Here is a 20,192-nt window from a genome sequence, read left to right as displayed (position 1 = left end):
TTGCTGTGCGTGGAGATCTTAATCCCATTCCTTCCAGTTTTTAAAATGCCAAACCACTCCCTTCTGTGATTTACATGTGCCTTTCATGTCTGCGATGTTCCCACTCAAGTACATGAGCAAGGGGATGCACACACTTCTCTCTAAAACAACAGAGAACCATCTGGAAATGCCCCTTGAATTTCCTTCTGTATGGATGTGAAAGCCACTTTTCTTTCTGGTGCCTCACCTATAAATAGCAGGAGTCCCACCTTCCTTTATAGACTCTTGCTAATAGCACGTTTGGAACAAGACCTTACAGGTGCAAACAGATCCCAGTTGGGAAAGACGCTCGCAGCGTCTTTTGCCTCTGAGGGTTCTGAAATACCTGTTTCGCCAATGGGACCAGTGGATGAGCCAGCAGGACAGAGTTGGCCTGGGTGACTCACTTCCCTCTTGCTTTCCCACTGCGCCTCCCAGCCACCCCAGTTTTGCCTTCTCGAGCTACAGACTTCATGGGGTGGCTTTTCTGAAAGTTTTGAAAGAAGGGGGGAGCTTAGATCTGTTCCATAAATAAAAACCTCTATTGTTTTGTTGCTGTTGTTGCAAGTGGCCGATCTTTGTTTTTAATTACATTGCAGAGATCAGCTCCTCTCTGTGAACCTGGGAAAGGAAAACAGTGACACGCTCAACGTCTGACTTACAGAGACAAAGCTATCTTTTTCTCTTTTTTTATTGAGTTTTTTATTTTAATTCCAGTATAGTTAACATGGTGTTACGTTAGTGTCAGGTGTATAACAGAGTGATTCAACAGTTGTCTGTAGTACTCGCTGCTCATCATAAGTGTGCGAAGATATCTTTTTCAACCCCAGCTTGCTGTAGACTGGCCTCTGACTTGGAAGTTTTTATTACAGTGGGACAGATAAAACTTAAATAAATAACTTGCGCTATTTTCCTGAATGGAAATCTAAACCATGAGAATATTTGAACATTCTAAAATAAAATTCACCTTAGCCACCAATGTTTGAGCACTATGTCACAAATAAAAAACAAGATTAAATTAACATCAAAAGGAGTCCGTTTTCATTCAATTGTGCAGCATTGCAGGCTGTGAAACTTAATATTATTTTGACTCGTACAGTAATTGTAGGACGACAGGGAAGTGGATTAAGTTGAAATAAAAGCACTCAGCAGCACCAGTTGAGGTCATTGGCCAGAATGAGGCCTCTGGCTTTGCATATTAGGATTTTAGAAAGAAAACTTCTCCTTTAGACTCTAGTTGAATGCTTTTTCTCCAGCGTGTACAGAGACAAAGAGGCACACTCCTCACCTTGAAAAGTTGGTAAACTGGTTTGCTCATCCACCGGCTCACAGCGCATTGCGATTTCTCTGCTTCTCATCTTTCTTTTTCTGGAAAAGATTTTGCTTGTCATTGGTGTGAAGCTTGAAAGGCACCCCTCCCCTCACCCCCCCCAACTCAGCTCTTAGACTTATAACACTTTAATGGTCCCAGATTGTACAGCCTGCTTTTATTCCCCTTTTCTTTTCCTTGAATAAATCAGGTTCATGTTGCAGATGATATTTGTGTGAGAAAAGTGTGAAAGAAGGGGCACCTGTGAAAACAAGCCATTGTCCCAGCACCCATACACTTTCGAATTAAAGCAGAAAATGTCAATTAAGACCTCCAATGACTGCCTTATTTCTTGGAGGTTTAGAGCCACTGACACGATCGTGGTGCACTCGCCCTTTAACCTGCTACTCCAAGCCGTGGTATCTGGTGACCTAATTCTGGATAAAGCTGACACCCCACAGCTACACCCCACTCTCTCTGGTTTCGGAGAAAGTTTGTGCAGAATCTTGTTCTGATGTGAAAGTGCTAAAGGGGGCAGTAAAGGGCTATCCACAAAAAGGAAACTTTTTCCAAGTATCTCTCCGGGTCCATGTTGCCTCTGTCTGCCATGGGCCCTGCTTTTATTTATTCCCTTTGTAAGAAACACTTGTGTGCGGGGCACTCAGAGAGCTGGTCTTATTAAACCGTGGCAGCAATCTAGCATTAAACAAAGTGATACAAGAGGAGTATATTCTGCTCGCTGATGAAATCCACATACGAACTGAAGTCCTGCTTCTGCAGGATTTCTATTCTCTGGTGCACAGAGTGTTTCTGAACGGGATCTTCTTGGGCTGCTGTGTCCATGCTCTAATAGCCCATGTGGACGTGGGAGGCCCCCAGGGCACAGTGACGTTCCGGGTCACGCGTGGGTCTGGGCTAACCCAGAGCCGTTTGTCAGGGGTGACCAGAAAGCCCCACCAGGGGCCAGCCAAGCTACAGAGGGCTCCTTCTCATTCAGATTTCAAAAGGGACTAATTTACAAACAGACCCGCTCCTTTTCTCTGCAGTCTTTGACGTTTAATTAAAAACAGGAGCATCTTCTGGGAAAAGGGCACGTTTTCCAAAATGTAGTAAATGCAAAGCGTACTTAATCAAGAACTCCAGCGTGCAAATAAACCCATTCCGCGATTGGATGTGATTTTTGGTGCCAGCTCCTGGGCCAAACCTGCTTCTGAAGCTGGAACTCAGATTCCCTCAAATGTTAGCCAACTGACAGAGTTCTGCAGTGCAATGATTCAGCATAAACCATACCCATCCCGTATTTTTCATTCATGTGAATACACTGGTTGTGCACTAATTACTAAGCTTTTGTGGACTCAGGAACTGACTTCTTAAATAGACCACACTTCCCCCCATAATAACTTTATTTAGTTACTTTCTAAGGAAGTGCACCAAAAAGGTTAAAACGTCTGCAGACTTTAAATATTTTAAGTGCTTATTTTTAAAACCAGCATTTGGAAAGACTGATTGGGAACAGGCTACAATTTGTTCTCTGTACGCTGAATGTGATGTCCCAGGTCTGATCACAAAAGCACTTAATGTTTACTGCAGAAAATTGTGAAAAATGCAGAAAGCTGAAAATCACCCTAAATCTACCACCTGGTAGCTCAAAGCAGTCTCAGGTAAAGGCCCTCAGTTGGATCATCGGTGTATGTTTTCTGTGTCGTCAGCAGAGTAAGCAGAATGGTGTAAGGCACGTTGTGTAAGCGTGCATGTTTGCAGCTGAAATTGGCCGCGACCATATACTCTGATGTAACTTTGAAACAAAAGGAAAGATCGGTCCTCCGTGAAAAAAAGTAACCTCTGTTCATTTATGAATCTTATTTCGCTCAGTCGCGTGCTCCTGAGGTAGCAAGCACATCATGGGTGGGTCCCCAGTCTCCCCAGTTTGCCCATTGGCAGGATTTGACAGGGTTCCTGTTCTCAGGTGGATGATACCTGCCCTACTTACGCAGAAAGATCAGATGTTTAAATAGATTCTTAGGTACATAGTAGCAAATACAAACGGCTCTGGACCGGGACTGAGACTTTTTTACATTAGAAGCACTGTCATTGTGTCTGGCTGGAGGGGGTTTGCCCGACCCAGTTATTTGGACACAGAAACTGGTCAGTCCTGTCTACATCTTATTCTGATCTCTGTTATTCTGTGTCAGCGTGGTACTTTTGCATTTGGCTCCCATGTACTGAGTTGCCCTTGTTTATACGGCAGTTTGGCATAGTCTTCAGTCGACCTTCCCAGGATTGCTTCCCCCAGGAGAACCAGGCCTTCTGATTTTCATGTAGATTCTCACAGACTGTAGCAGCATCAAGGGGCCATCCCACAATTTGGCCATTCTTCTAGGTTAATTTTGGGTGGGCAACTCCAAAGAAAAGTGTAGGAAGTCATTGAATGTTTGTCCTGAGGTGTGGGTGTCATGGTCAGGGACAAATACGGGACCAGATAGGGGAGGAAATGGGGCATTTGTTGTGGGGTTAGGGGTGCAGTTGTGGTTCCCCGACACAGCTACCCCTAAGTATCTCCGCTCCTGGCTTCCCATGGGTCCTCGCATTCCATCTGGCCAGGGTTTGAAGTTGATGGGGCGCCCCCTGCCTCCATCCGATTATTTCCCAGGCACCTCTGAGTCCTGGTAACATAACAGGAGTCAACAGAGGAATCCAGACTTGAGGTCACACGTGTGATGTTCTGGTCTGTCAGAGAAAATTGCATGTTGTGACCCTTGAACTCTGAAATAGCTGGTTTATACTTCAAATGTATTATGCTTGGGGTTTTTGTTTGTTGTTTTGGTTTTTTAAGCATGGATACCTAGTGTGGATTAATACATTTTTTTTCTTACTTTTTATTTATTTTTGAGAGAGAGAGAGGGAGGCACAGAATTTGAAGCAGGCTCCAGGCTCTGAGCTGTTAGCACAGAGCCTGACATGGGGCTTGAACTCACAAACTGTGAGATCATGACCTGAACTGAAGTCAGACACTTAACTGACTGAGCCACCCAGGTGCCCCCAGTGTGGATTATTAATACATTAAGGAATATCATGTCACATGAGAGCTGTATTATAAATAGTTTCTACAATAATGAATATGAACTTGAAATGTCTAATTTAGATTATTAGAGATCTAATTTAGATTACTAAATATTAATGTCTAATTTCAGTTATTAGATTGATTCAAAGTATTCCCTATGGGAAATACTAGAGTCTGGTTTGCTGAATAACTTTAAAAAAAAACAAACTTGGATTACATTTGATAGGTAATCAGAAGATAAAAAACATTCTGCTATCAGACCTTTTCATTTCATGCAGCTTAACTTTGGAAACCCTATGTAGGGTTTCTGTCTTATTCCGTTATTGTCTCTATATTTGATTCAAAGCCATCACATCTATTGTCTTGCTTGGAAATGACTCACTGGGGAAAACCATGGAAGCTGCCTGTTTATGCCCAGCCTTCCCCTCTTAGAGCCTTCTGGGGAACCCTCCACTGACACGCCCAGCCTGCGCCACTCCAGGAAGCAGCCCTGAGCCCCAGGTCTCCTGATGGACAGGAGATGTGACTTCTCCTTCCCAACAAGAAGAGTAGCTGGCTCAGAGAGGGAGCTGTCTCTGTCCTATCTAGGACACGAAGCCCTGTAGGTCTTTGTTTTCTGTTTGGGATTAGAAATCGGCAGACTTTATTAAGTGACACCTATACCTACTTTTGTTTGCGTATAGTTTAATCAAAACCGCCTCCCCTGCGTGGCATGGCTTGTACCTCTGGGGCTTTTCCTCTGTGCTCCTTTTGGTTAGAAGGTAAAGGTTATTTCATCACACAAAAAGAAATCTGTATCTGATCCCCACCGTGGAGAGCCAGGTTAGTGATTTGAAATTAGCCCATTGCCACCCCCATCATTCTGTGGGTTTTTTTGAACACTTCCTAAGTCAAAATAGGAGAAATGTATTACTAAATATTACGAAATATTCAGGGCATTGTTTATGCTGTGTAGTCTGACTTATTGTTAAGGTCTCTCAATCTTGAGGTAGTAAAATCCAAATATAAATGACCCAGCTTCAAAAGCAGAACTCTACGGTTACCGACTTGATGTTAACACATGGGACGCATTGTTTTCCACTCAAAAGTGGTATTAAGAAATTCACCCCATTTTGTTTTCATTTACATTTTGGATTCTCATGAATTGTCAGGAGACCGTCCGTGGCATTCTAATCAAAACACAAATTTCATAGAGTTGGTCGGTTTCTTCCCCACCTGTTTGCTCACAGCCTCCTGGGCCAGGTAGGGTTACCAGATGGCCGCCTTTGTGAGCGTGGTCTCAGCTGACCACATCTGGAACAGGCTTCAGGCACATGCCTGGCATGGAGTTAGGCCCCACGTGGCACTTGCAAGCCTGTGTGTCCCGTTGACTCTCTCTTCATTTTGCTTAGCCTCGTGGCTTATCTATGCAAACCTCAATTTAGAAAAACTTGCGGCTCACAAAACCAGATTTATGCTGTAATGTGATGCAGCGAGAACTGAAAAGTGTGCAAAGGAAGGGGGCTTTTCCTGTCGTGTCGCGTGTTTGGCACAGCGAGTCTTCATCTGTTTGGCATGTCATGTACGTGTGCAGTGACTAAATGAAGATAATGTGATGTAAAGGGCTTTGATCGGTGCGTAGCCGAGAATAAGTTCTCCAAAGCAGCGGTGTTTTTGTTGTTAGTGACTCTGGAGGGGCTAAGTGCCCTGCATTTTAGATGGGAAGGGATTGTACAAGACTGCCATGCTGACAGATCCTTCCAGAAAGAATGGATCGCAAGCTCAGTCTGCACTGCTCCGTGCTCTCCAGAAAGACCGCCAGGCCTGGAATGAGGTCTTGGAAATCCCATCCCTGCTCTCATCTCAGTCCATCCCTGTCCCAACACCCGGGGGTCCTGTCTACAGAATTCTTCCATGCCTGTGATCCACAAATAGACAATGGCACGTAATTGGACTTGAACTTCTTTGTGCATTTTCTTAGCTTCCACTGGTTCTTACGTATTTTGTCGATGAATACGTAATTTATTGAGCATTTGCCATATGTGGCCCTCGGGCATTCAGTATTCAGACACACGGGACCTGCCTGCCCTCAGGGAGCTAGCTAGACTGTGCCCTGCTGGTGAGGAGAGCCTTACACTTTTGTAGCTCGGCGCATCTGGCACAAAATAGGTTGCTTTAGTTGTTACACTCACTTGACTCTCTTTTTGCTCTCGTGTTGCCTTAGAAACTGAGGGTTCCTGGGAAGCAAAGGAGCTTCTGAGGTTTGACGGTGCACAGTGGGTAATGTAGGCAAGAAATGTATGATTCAGGCTCTCAGTTTCTGCTGAGAAACCATAGTCTCATCAGTATGTATGCATGTATTTATATACATTATATATTTTTTATGTTACATACACTATATTATATATAAATCATGTTCTATAAACCAGTTTATGTGCAAATATATATTATGTGTGTGTGTGTGTATATATATATAATAAGTATACCTTTAAAACACTGAAGTGCTGGGCCTTTCTTTAAAGGATTCTTTTTTTTTTTCCTTAAGGGATTCTTTTTTTTGTTTGTTTGTTTGTTTGTTTGTTTAAGGGATTCTTGAAAGGGAAAAGGATCAAATCGTCGCTTACTTTTTGCCACAATGTGTTCTGAAAAGCAAACAGACACTTTGCAAAGTGTTTGCAATAGGGTGCTTCATCGGGATTTAGTTTTTATGAGCATATCAGATAGGCTTATTGAAATTCGAGATTTCTGCCCTTCTCTTTCATTTTGCCAGGCCATCCCATGGCTTAACCCTCCCCGTACGTCACTCCCTCATCACTGACAGTTTCCAGTTTCTAGGTGATTTGTGCCTTCTGAGAATACAGTCTGAAACATGCTGGTCCTCTCAGCCAGACCTGCCCGTGTGTCGTAGGTTCGTGGCCTCGGCCCGTCAGCCACAGCCCAAGCTGGAACTCGCATTTGGGGAGTGTGAAGAGACCATCATAAGCAGTTACTTACATGGAGGGGAGGAAATCTGCAGTGATCCTTTAGTGAAGCCAGGAAAAAAAAAAAAGCCCTCTCATGAAGGATACACAATCTAGGGAGCATTTTGAATGAAGAGAGAGCTTAGTGACATATGGGGTGTGATGCGGGCAAGTTCTGATAAGTGGCCATGATCCGAGGCTGGGGGGGAGGGGGCAGAGCCAACCATTTCCTTGAGGTAATTGACTGGATGCACAAGAAGGTGGGTCCATCTGGCCGCGAAGGATCCTGGTCTCTAAAGCCCGGGCGAGTCCCTGGGGAGACGGTCCCAGGTCACAGCTGATGGTGAAGACCAGTGCTTGGAGAGGAGGCAGACCCAGGCCTGCAGGCTGCAGGCCTTAGCTGTGGTTTAGGAATACTTCTAACACAGCTAACATGTGCTGCTCTCTCTCTCTGCCAGCTCCCCGAGGAGCAGACCTAGGACAGAAAAAGTTTGGAGTACGGTGGGCACCCCCAGGCAGGAATTGGCCCCTGGTTCTTGGACGCAGAGATTTCCTAAGAAGGTCAAGGAATAAAAGAGGAGGAAAAGGATGTGTCAGGAAGGCGAGCACATTTCGTTCGTACCGACTGCCAGGCATCCTGCCTCCACTGCGTGACCACAAGAATACACGAGAATCGCTGTGAGAGGCAGGAGTAAATTCTGGTTCAGCCCTTCAGTCCGCCCCCCAGAACCCAGAGTTGTGTTTTACCCACAAGAAAGACAGAATTGCCGAGAAGAGAGCACACTGGCACTTAGGAGGCGGGGGCAATAGCCTGGGACTTGAATTTTCAAAGCATCTCCCCAGAAAACTGTACAAATGGCCAAAAAAGTCACAGAGAGGCTCTTGACTAGTGGTGACCCTCATTTGTCAGAAGTTGTAGAAATTCTTCAAGGTGCACACATGGTTGTTTGAAGTTTGTCATTCTAAAAAATACTCATTTTGAGAAAGATTTTGTTAGATTCTCTTTCTTTCTCTCTTTCTATGAATGCCATGTCCTTGCTAAAGGAGTCTGGGGGAAAGAAAGGGAGGAGGAACCACACACACTCGCTTAGGGATTGTAAATAACACATTCCCGAGGAAGGTGATAAACCGTGTGCAGCGTGTGTTTTTCCTGCCATAAAGAGTATTGGTTTTTAATATAAATCTATACCACAATTTCTTATGTTCTTTGATGCTTCATAACAACCTCATGTGCTTTTCAGAAAAATTAATACCATTCATTAGCATAAATCATAACCTGTATCCTCACTGTGTATTTGAAATTGGGGTGCCTCATCATCCAGGTATGCATGCGCTCGCTCTCTCTCTCTGTGAATTATGACCCGTTCATTGTCATGGCTGGTGGGCTTCCCTGGTTAAATAAAGGGTTGGATTGGAAGGATTCAGACGTGATGCTTTGTTCTTGGGCTTGAGTATTTTAATGAGCCTACAGGCTTGGCTGCTTGGAGGGAGGAACGAGATGGGGTTTCTAAGTGTGTTGTTAGTGTTAGCACTTGTAGGTGGATGTTCATTAGAAAGCTCTTGTGTCCGCTTCTCAGAGAAACTCCCCATTAAGAAAGATCTTTCAGCAGCATGGCAAGCAAGAGGGAGAAAAGAGGAGAGAAGCTGTAAGCTTTCAGCTGTAAGCACCAGGGGGATATTGTCTCAGTCATCTTAGTTCTGAAGATTTGCTTCTAAGAATTAATTGGAGCAAATACATCTCAAGGCAGAAGAAAAGGTCTGTGAAGCAGGGACTGTAGTGGCTGTCCTTGTAATTTGGGGACTCTTCATCTTGCAGCTGAATCAATACTCGAGGGAATTACTTCTGGTTATCTTTTATGGGTTTGTAAGACAGTTCTTTTGTTCGGTGTAATAAAAACCCCATTGTTTGATCAGTGGCTCACTAATTACGATAAGTAATTTGAAACATTCTTGATGAAACTTGTCTGTTAATTAACATCAACAGCAAATGGAAACTAACAGGACAACAGAGTGTGAGTGCACCCACTGTTCCCTGGAATCCCTGCCATCTTTCTGTGGCATGCCCAATAAACTAAAGCTGCCGATGGTTTAAAAAATAACAAACAGGTGTGAAGGTGTGACTCACCACCGAGGAAAAGTTATTGTGAAGTTATACAAAGGAGTCCTGAAATATTATAAGCGAGGAGGTGGTAAAAAGTAGTGTCAGGAGGTTGACTGATCCTACTCGGGAGTAAGGAGAGTGGTTTCTTTTTGACTGTTTTTCTTTAAAGCTTGGTTCCTAAATACATTCGCCCCGTGATGATCTGAACTAAGATACTTTGGATGAATACAAATGTGGATTTATAAAAGTATGCTTTGGAATTACTGGCCTTGCGTGGCTGTATTGTAATATTGTGAATACTGTTCATGTTTATCAACTCAGTGGCTTTTTTTTTTTTTTCTTTTTAATGCTTTTAGATTTCTACCTGGACAAGGACTGGTACTATACCCACAGATAGGAGACAAATTGGATATTATTTGCCCCAAAGTGGACTCTAAAACTGTTGGCCAGTATGAATATTATAAAGTTTATATGGTTGATAAAGAGCAAGCAGATCGATGCACTATTAAGAAGGAAAATACCCCTCTTCTCAACTGTGCCAGACCAGACCAAGATGTAAAATTCACCATCAAGTTTCAAGAGTTCAGCCCTAACCTCTGGGGTCTAGAATTTCAGAAGAACAGAGATTATTACATTATATGTAAGTATAATTGTATTCATTTATTTTACAGAATATAGGATAAGCTAAATAGGTTTGTATCAATTTTTTTAAGTGTTATTATGGCAAATAATTTGGTGAGAATCTTTGCTGAAAATTGTCCATTTTTAAAGAAACCTTAATTGAATGAGGGACCCTATACTCATAGTACTCGATAATATAAATACCCAAAGAGGAAAAAACCTCCTAGACTTTTTATAGTATCGAAATAAATGGATATATATGAATATTCTCAGCATCTCTACTGACAAAAACATTTTTAAGGACCATTGGTGAGATCTGATAGGTAAATCTTGTGCAATGACTTTTCTCTTCATCCATCCATCCATCCATCCATCCATCCATCCATCCATTCATCTGTTCATTCATGCATTTAGTATTTACTCTACACCAGAAACTGCATAGCACTAGGGATTCAACAATAAACAAGGTGGGATGATGGTACCCTTTCCGCATGGGACTCCCAGATTCAAAGGAAGGGTGTTTTAGGCAAACCACAATTAGAAGAATAAGACAAAAACTTGGGTTTCTTCAATGAATTAGTTTTGTTTTGGTTTGGTTTTTCTATCTACATAGTAAAATGACACATTGTTTCAGGAAACATACTGTGTATCCTTTGGGTCGCATCTGAACTAGCATTCCCTTCATGAAGCTGTGAAGGGCGAGGAGGCACACATCCAAACACATGCCCCCTAGGGGCAGATTGCATGTTGGCACAAAGGCAGGATTGTTCCCGGCCCAGGATTTTGTCATAGTGCAATCTGGGTGACTGAGGTTAGTTAGCTGGTTACATCACTCAAGCAATGAAATATGTTTTTCTTAATTTCTTTGGTTTAAAGCTCTGCTCAGAGCTGGGTCACACGTCTGCTCGCTTGTCACTACGGCTTCAGTCCGTCAGGGAATGCAGAACTGCTCTCCGCTGGGCACGCCCACCGTCTTCTCTCGATCCCATTGAAACTGGCTTTCTCAACCGCCGGCCACTCACTCTTTAGTGTGCAAAGTCAGTAACTCCCTGACTTACTTGGTACTCAGAGTACACTAGTTTTTACCACGTTAGTTATTAAAATGAAGATGGTCATAGCCGTCTAATTATCCTGTCCTTTGTGCAAACCTGAAACACTAGAGACTAAAAGCCTATCTTTAAGCCAATGTGACACCCAGAGAGTAGCTTAGCAAGAGTAAGTACCATGAAGAAAGGAAAGGGGGTAAATTATAGATTTCAAAGAATGATTATCATAAAATGAAAATAAAAGCATTCCGATGGAAGAAACAAGCAGGTGGGGTGGTAAATGATACAAAACAATAGAGAAATCTTTGAAAATATAAAAGTTATTAGGTAACATAAATGGAGCTATTGGAAGTCTAGCAGTTTACGTATTTATTTATTTATTTGTTTTAAAGACTTTTTCACGGGGCACCTGGGTGGCTTCGTTAGGCGTCCAACTTCAGCTCAGGTCATGATCTCACAGTTCATGAGTTCAAGTCCTGCGTCGGGCTCTGTGCTGACAGCATGGAGCCTGTTTGAGATTCTCTCTCTCTCTCTCTCTCTCTCTCTCTCTCTGCCCCTCCCCACTTGCACTCTCTCTCTCTCTCTCAAACTAATACATAAATAAGCTTTCAAAAATTAAAAAAAAAAATACTTTTAAAGACTGTTTACCAAGGACCCTAATGTTTTAGTGCAGGGAACTGAAACTGACCTCAGATGAATTCACACAGAAGGCTGGTGCCCAGAGGAGGTGGGAGAGGGCAGGTGCAGTGCCTGAGAGGGGGCACCGTCGAGTGCCCGCTGCTCCTGTGTTGTCACTGGAACTGTGTGTGCAGCCCAAGTCCATGAGCTGGCTCTTCCATGGAGATAAGCCAACAGACCCAGATTTTGCCCCCTTATTTTCAATGATGACTTCATAAAGATGGCTCTGTACATTCTGCGTCCCCCCCTGAGCACAGGTGGGATTTCAGCACACATGGTGGGATTTAGCCTTCAGTCTGAGGTCCGAGGCGGGAACACAAACACTGCAGGCTTGGTATTGGCATCAACACATGACAGGTGTGTATTTAGAAGCAGTCTAGGGGCTCCTGGGGGCTCAGGTCATGATCTCACAGTTTGTGAGTTCAAGCCCTGCGTTGGGCTCTGTGCTGACAGCTCAGAGCCTGGAGCTTGCTTCGGATTCTGTGTCTCCCTCTCTCTCTGCCCCTCCCCAGCTCATGTTTGCTTGCGCGCGCGCGCTCTCTCTCTCTCTCTCTCAAAAACAAACATTAGAAGCACAGTTTAATTTAAAATTATACTATTAATCTATGCAACCATGGTATCTCTTACTGTTTTTCTTTTGATAAAAACTCATCATTAACTTCAGTAGCAGGTAGCTGAGCTACACTGGCCTCCAGGACTTGCCTCAGAGTTAAGTTTCGCTGTATAAAACCACGTGGTAGCCTGGGATAAAAGAATCTTTCTTAAAATAGAGTGAAGGGTTTCCAGTGGGAACCAGTGAGAGGCTGTTTGAGCGCTGGCACTGGGTGGTTGTGGGGGGTCCTGGGGAGAGGGCCCGGGGCTGAGAGGCCAACCTGGGGGACTGTCCCTCACTAGGCAGCTGAGGGACTCCTGTCGAGTCGCACACACAGAAAGGCACTGCAGAGACTTGGGAAAAGCCAGAAGCTCATTTCTTATCCCACCCCCACAGCAGAGGTCATGGATAGACAGCTTTCCCAGGAAAGAAGGTGAGAGACGAGAGGCACACATTTTAAAATAGTTTAAAAAGTTCGTGCTGACTTTCCATGGCTTCTTCAAGAATTTCAGGATTTTTAGAAGTCACTGATTTCCACCTCCAACGATCACTCACACACACCCAGGAGTCCCACTCGACTTAAAATAGCACCAGTCAAGATAGCGGGCTGGAAAGTACTCAGCTTTACAAATGTATTTTTGACACTTCAGGTCATCGGTTCACTTTGAGACAGTGAATAATGTTGGTGTGGAGGATGCTGTCATGTGGACAGTGTGTTCAGCTCCAAATCTTAGCGTCTCAGAACCTTCATAACTAAGAGTAGTAGTGTTAACACCATCACCGTTGTGTGTGGTTCCTTTTCAGGGGAAGGAAAAAGGAAAGGGATAGTTGGGAGTCGAGTTACCGCAGAGGGGACGGGTCCAGATTGCCCGTGGGGTCCTGAGGTGTTGGCTAATTCCCTAGGTAAACTGATTCCAGGAGCACTGCACCAGCAGCCCAGAGACCTGGGTTCCAGTCCTGCCGCCTGTGCTTAAGGAGAAAGTCCCTTTATTTCTTTGAATTTTGATTTGTTTTCTAGAATGTTCCTTTATTGTTGTTGTTATGGCCCATGATGGAGGGCTGCAGTTCCAAACCATCTTAGGGCTGGAAACACACATCCAGGGTAGGGTCTCTTGTCCACGTGCCTTTCCTCCAACGGAAATGGACGGGATCTGCTATGAATTCTTTAAAGACACTTAATTTGATTTACAGTGTTACCAGATATAGAATGTAGTCACCACCCTTTGGAGTTTTAGAAGTAAATATTAACTCTTAATTGGATGCGTATTTTTAAACCTACCAAGTATCCACTAAATTCCCTTAGGAAGTGACAAAATGATACGCTTCCTCATTAGTTCTCATAGATGATTATTTGCTTTGACATGTGGCAAAATGATATATGTGGGTTTTCTAAATGTTTAGAATTGACTTTTTCAAGTGACCTATTTCAGTAATTAGCCTTGGGCCTAATTTGCATCAAAAAATCTCCTAATCTTAAATGACTCAAAAGGGGGGTGTTATTGCCACTTGGTCTGAAAAAGCCCCCTATTCTTTATCACATTCATATTCTTTTTTTTTTTAATGTTTTATTCAATTTGAGAGAGAGAGTCAGAGAGAGAGAGAGAGAGAGAGACCACAAATGGGGGAGGGGAGAAAGGGAGACACAGAATCCGAAGCAGGCTCCAGGCTCCAAACCGTCAGCACAGATCCTGACATAGGGCTCAAACTCAAAAACTGAGAGATCATGGCCTGAGCTGAAGTTGGACCCCCGTCACCGACCAAACCCCCCAGGCACCCCAGTTACATTCCGAGTCTCAATTGCCTGAAAAGCATAGTACGCGTTATTTTGTGTAACCTATAGTTACTTTTATTTTGCCTTTAACATTTTTTAAAGTTTGTGAAATAACCATCTGTTCTCAAGTGTGCATTTTTAAGGGAAGCTCTATCTTGTTGGTAAACAGTCCAATTAATGCAGAAGGAAAACCTCCCTAACTGTATTCTCAGCCTTCATCCATATTTGTGTTCTAGACTTTTCTTGTAGATACTCTCTGTGCTTGGCTTCCAATTTCTTTTTAGAGACGACAACCCAGAGCCGAATGAGTCAGCAGTTTTCTGGCCCTAGGCCACATCCGACTTCACGAAGGTTCCGCAGGTTGGTTATCCAGGCTCAGCACAGGACCTTGCAAAATACCTACAAAGAGGTTCTCACCCCACCTCCAAAATTATGTGAGTCAGACACGAATGACGAGTGAGTGCCGCTGTGTTAATACTTTTTAAGTGAACAGTGGCCGCAGCAGAGCCGTGTGACAAAGACCACATATGCGAGCCCCCCCCCACCCCACCCCTGCCCCAGTTTAGCCTTATGTAACTTTCACGATGTTTTACTTCACATCCGTAGCCAAGATTTGGACTTGTGGAATAGTCTGGAAGTCGTCCTTTCCAACGATGGTTTGATCAAAGGTCGTTCTTTAACGTCCACCCTGCCCTACTCACAGCGGTCCTTCCCAAAGCTGCCTCTCCCTTTCTTTGCCTTGGGAAGGTCTTCCTTAGGGAGCAGTAGACAAGTCTGAAGGAGTCACCATTTCCTAGGCCATTGGTTTAGTTCTCTAAAGCAATTTTTTTTTTTAAATCAGAGCATATAAAATTGGAAGGCTCCACAGTCAGCTTTGCTTGCTATTTTTTAGGCATAGACTTCACTTCTGAGCAAAATCGCAAAATAAATCAAAATGCTTACATACAAATATAACAGAATACTATCCTTAAGGAAATCAAAGCAGGGGAACAGCAGATTCCATTTCCTGCATTTATTACATTTGTATTTATATTCATTATATTTGTCTTCCTTTTGGGTTTGTTTTCCCTTTGGGTTTTCGACATACTTCTTTATTTCGGGGAATAGTAGGTCTGGCAGCTGACACTAAAATATACTGGGTGTACCATAACCTTTCACCAGCACAAAAGTTGTGGGAACTTTCGAATATCCTTGTACATGTAGATTTCTTTTCAGCTCTGTGAGAATGTGTGGTCTGTGTAAAATGATTATGGGTTTTCTTTCATGAATTATTTTATATGATAAACGTAGCAAAAGCTATGCTTCCATCAAGTTTAGTGACATGATCGTATCAGCCTGTCACTCAAGCCCCTGACTTTGGGGTGAGGATTTATCTTTATACCTTGTATATAATTGCCAAATTCCAGCATTTAAACAGTTTATTTCTAACCTACAACTGTCATCTTTGTTTTTTGTTTTTTGTTTTTTTTAATTTTTTTTTTAAATGTTTATTTATTATTGAGAGGCAGAGAGACACAGAGCGTGAGCAGGGGAAGGGCAGGGAGAGGGGGAGTCACAGAATCCGAAGTAGGCTCCACGCTCTGAGCCGTCAGCACAGAGCCCGACGCGGGGCTCGAACCCACGAACTGTGAGATCATGACCTGAGCCGAAGTTGGATGCCCAACCGACTGAGCCACCCAGGCGCCCCTACAACTGTCATCTTTGTAATAGACTGTCCATCAGACCCTTGGGTGTCTGGAGGATTATCTACACATGCCACGTAGAGCGACCCATCAGCTTGGTGGGTGTGCGTCTGGAGTCAGACAGATGTGGGTTCTTGAATGCCCTTCAGCGGGTAACTTAACCACCCTCTCTCTGCCCCAATCTCTTCATCTGTGCACTGGGGATGCTGACTGTATCTGCCTGCGCAGGGTCACAGGAATTGAAATGCATGATCTATATAAAGTGCTCATTTCTAAGGTTGGCTCCCAGTAAATACAACCCATGGGGTCCCCTTGGAGCAGAGTGTGTGAGGCAGGAGCCCAAGGGCGAAGCCAGGCTTTCCTGCAAGCTAGCGGGCGGGGAAGATGTGCTAGCAAAGTATAAGTTATTTGCAAACCATCCATAAAATGAAACTCCAGAGCGTTTACAAGTTTCAGGAATGCTGCGTAACTTAATTATAAGATCTCTTCTCTTCGTCTTGGTGGAGTGTCATAAAAGTTCTTCTGTCTCTGGGCTTCCTTTCCGAAGAAACGTGCATTTCTGTATCTTTCTGTTGGTGGAATTGCCTGAGCTTGTTAGCAGATCCTCTGTAAGACCCAGAAGAGACAGAGCGGGAGGACTGTTCTGTCCATGGAATCGTTTCTCTACTTGCATTTCCCCAACCTTGCCAGGGCTTTGTCTCAGTTCCCTGCCACACAAAGGAAACGCTGTGTTTTTATTGATAATTTCGGCAACATTCTAACGTGGTATAAATATCCTCCTAGAGAGAAGGGTGTCAGGGCTGCCTTGTCACTGAGACAGGCTGGGAAAGGTATTTCATTAGGCTGATAATTAGAAGTGTTGTTTCTATTATTTTTTAACATAATGTGAAATCATCTTCTGACTGTACTGAAGGCTCTTCCAGAATGTATCAGTAAGACTCCTTGTTGGATTTCAGACGAACAAAGCTCACGTTCTTTGCACTTGAGGAATAAAGTCTCAGCTTCTGCTTAACTGGACATGGTGCTGAGAAACTTTGGGCTCATGGGCCTGATGGAGTCATGGCCGTTGGGATAATTATCCCGATGGATCCCCCAGGGTGCAGAAGGACAGGGCTAGCATGGAATGGGACTCTGTTCACATCCAATGGTGTCACCTGGGCAGGCGTGACAGGTTATCTCATTTAAGCTAGACAGAGAGAGTCCTGTCTAGGACTTACCCCAAAAAACCACTAAGGAAAGAAAAAGACAACCGACTCTTAAAGCAATGGGAAGGCGTTGAAGGGGGTGGGGGTGGGGGGGTGGTAGACGCTGAAAAACCTCATGTGCAAAATAAGCAGAACAAGAGCAGATGAGAAGATTCCATGTGAAAAGTGGAATTCTTTAGGAATCGCTCAGAATAAAACTGCCTTTACAGTTTCATAAAATGCATGTTAATATCTAACACCTGTATTTACAGCTTTTTGAAAGTTCACTTAGCCTTATAAATAACTGAGTAATACTGGAGACCTAATACAAGCATGAGAGAGAACGAGTTTCTTAATAGCCTTTAAATATTCACCTTGAAGATCAAAATTTAAAGCAAACTAAAGCACTTTTAAAAATAGCCAAGAGGCATAGACAGGCATTAAAAAAAAAAAAAAATCACTTTGAGAAAACCTGTGCAGTTCCTATGAGTCGTACAATTGTTCCCCAAATTCTGAGATCCCTGGCCAGGTGTTTGGTCGCATAAAGGAAAGCGTTGTGGCTTCACATACTGTGTCACTTTGCAGTCTCAGAAACAACGTGGCAGAGAAATGTCTATCGCCATGAGAAAACCAGAGGTTGGAAAGTATGAGTACTTCCTCAATGGTATGGGCAGTTCCCAAGGCCATGAAATGCCAGAGTCCAAACTCAGACCAGGGCTGGGGGGCCTTAGACCAGCGTCATTGGTCCGCGATGGTGCTCCTGGGTCTCTCGCCTAGTGAGAGGAAAGGTCTTACACGTACGCGTGCCATCACACGCACTGTAAAGAGACTATGCCTGTGTGCACGCCACATACACAGGGACAGTAGAGAGAGGGCATGTGTGCACACGGCACATAGCGGTACCAAGAAGCTCGCACGATCCAGATACCGAACGATCTCTGTGCTTGTTCAAACGTGTAGGGCCTGTGCCCTGTGGTCTGTCCTGTGAGTAGAACTAACTTCCATCATAGGCCCCAGAGTGGAACAAAGACCATCCCATGAGCAATAGGAAAGGAAAAAGGGCCAGTGAGAAAAGGCGGCTGTAATAACAGTGTGTCAATTCTTCCACGTGGCCTCTTTGTTTGTAGATCTTTTAATCAACTCCATTCCTTTTCTTTAAGAAGTTTATTTCTTTTGAGAGCACAAGTGCATGCGCGTTGAGTACGGTAGGGTCAGAGAGAGGGAGAGAGAGAGAGCCCCGAGCAGATTCTGTGCTGTCAGCACAGAGCCCGACACGGGGCTCGATCCCACAGACCGTGAGACCATGACCTGAGCCAAAATCAAGAGTGGGACGCTTAACCGACTGAGCCACCCAGGCGCCCCGTCAGTTCCGTTTATTAATCAAATCAGACTGTGCTGCTGTGCCCCTCAATGGAAAGTTGCTAAATAGTAAAATTACAAAATTTTTTAATTTCTCAAATATACAAACAGAGGCAATGAGACTTTAAATTTCCTTAGTCAAGTACAAGTGCTGCAGTGTGGATGGACGGATGGATGGACGGACAGACGGATGGAAGGTGCGTGGATGGGTGGGTGTGCAGCACCTCTGGAAGAAACATAATTGATTACATTACAGAGGGAGCCAGGCTGTGTGTTACTAACAACAGCTCTGCTTTGAAAACAGCTTTTTGCATCAGTGAAGTAGCCTAGTCTCATTGTTCCTGATGTTGAACCAAGAGACGAAGGTATTCTTTTATTGAAGCAAACATGTGGAAAATTGCTCTGGATTCCCAGAGTATAGAACGTGTTCCCTGAATGGAATAAGGTTCAGGTGTAGGGCAGATTCAGACAGGGCACTTTATTGGGGTTACCAGCGGTCTCTAGATGGTCAAAGCAAATAACGTCACGTCCATCTAAACGCGTGTGCCATGGAGAGGGGCACATTCTCTCATCCGCAGGGCTATATTCTAAACTGTCAGCAAACATTAATTCAGTCACTAGTGAAGTCTTACCACCCAGAGATGAACTCTGCCTCAGATGGATGTTTTCCACTTCAGTGCTGCAGACTCCCAATTACTGGGCCATTAATATCATTGCATCCGATTAGTGACAGTAGAATGAGCAAGAAGTTGGGGGGAGGTGCACCCTCCCCACCATGAACTCTGTACTCCGACCCTTTGCGATCTAGACATTTCCATAACTCCACACAGATACCTTAATGATTAAGACTGTCAAAAACCCAGGAGTGGGCAGCGGATTGTGGGCTAGAAATAATTCACTCAAACACATGCGTCTCCACGGTTCAGAATGTTTGGATGAGATGATATCACAGTGTCTGTCTTGACCGGGAGTTCTCAGTTTTACAAATCTGAGAGCTTAAGTAAGGCTAATGTAGGCAACCGGGAATAATGTTTTATCTTTTGAACTCCTATATCATTCTTGCCATTTTTTTTTTTTTTTAACTTGAGTTTTGGTCAGTCTATTGAAATGGGTATCTGGCCACTTTTTTTTTTAAAGTTTATTTTATGTATTTTGAAAGAGAGAGAGAGAGTGAGTAGGGGAGGGGCAAAGAGAGGAAGAAGAGAATCCCAAGCAGCTCCACACTTTCAGCATAGAGTCTGATGTGGGGCTCACACTATCAAACTGTGAGGTCATGACCTGAGCCGAAATCAAGAGTCAGACACTCAACCAACTGAGCCACCCAGGTGCCCCCTGGCCACCTATTTTTAAAACAATTCCTAGGGTGCTTTGGTGGCTCAGTCATTTGAGCATCCTACTCTTGATTTCGCGTAGGTCATGATCTCACAGTTTGTGAGTTCCAAGCCATGTGTCAGGCTCTGTGCTGACAGTGCAGAGCCTTCTTGGGATTCTCTCTCTCTCTCTCTCTCTCTCTCTCTCTCTCTCTCTCGGTGCCCTTCCCCCCTCAAATAAATCAATAAACTTTTAAAAAATAAATAAGACAATTCCTTTTAGTGGGTTTTGGCCCATATTCAGGTTGACTCTCGTGTATAAAGGTAATTTTACTGTTGACTGACACATCCTTAGAATGTTAACTTTGTCTGAATTGTTGTGACAATAAGATAAATCCCCTTAAAGCATACCTAGATGAAAACTTGTTTTCTGAGATCTTATTGAAACTTTTTTTTTACCTAATGAAAGATTCTGTACATAAATCATCCTAGCTTTTAGCCACAAAATCCTAGACCTAGAA

The 20,192-nt window shown here is 43.8% G+C and overlaps 1 protein-coding gene across 1 annotated transcript in view; it reads left to right on the top strand.

The window, feature by feature from the left end:
* EFNB2 (ephrin B2) overlaps positions 1–20,192 on the top strand; it is a 45,589-nt gene that overhangs the window by 12,832 nt on the left and 12,565 nt on the right. Inside the window, exon 2 of the mRNA XM_027065203.2 lies at positions 9,785–10,068. Coding sequence (XP_026921004.1) covers positions 9,785–10,068 — 284 coding nt within the window. The remainder of the gene's footprint in view (positions 1–9,784; positions 10,069–20,192) is intronic.

Source organism: Acinonyx jubatus, chromosome A1 (assembly GCF_027475565.1).
Source record: "Acinonyx jubatus isolate Ajub_Pintada_27869175 chromosome A1, VMU_Ajub_asm_v1.0, whole genome shotgun sequence".
Classification (NCBI taxonomy): domain Eukaryota; kingdom Metazoa; phylum Chordata; class Mammalia; order Carnivora; family Felidae; genus Acinonyx; species Acinonyx jubatus.
This window is presented reverse-complemented; position numbering and strand designations above follow the sequence as displayed.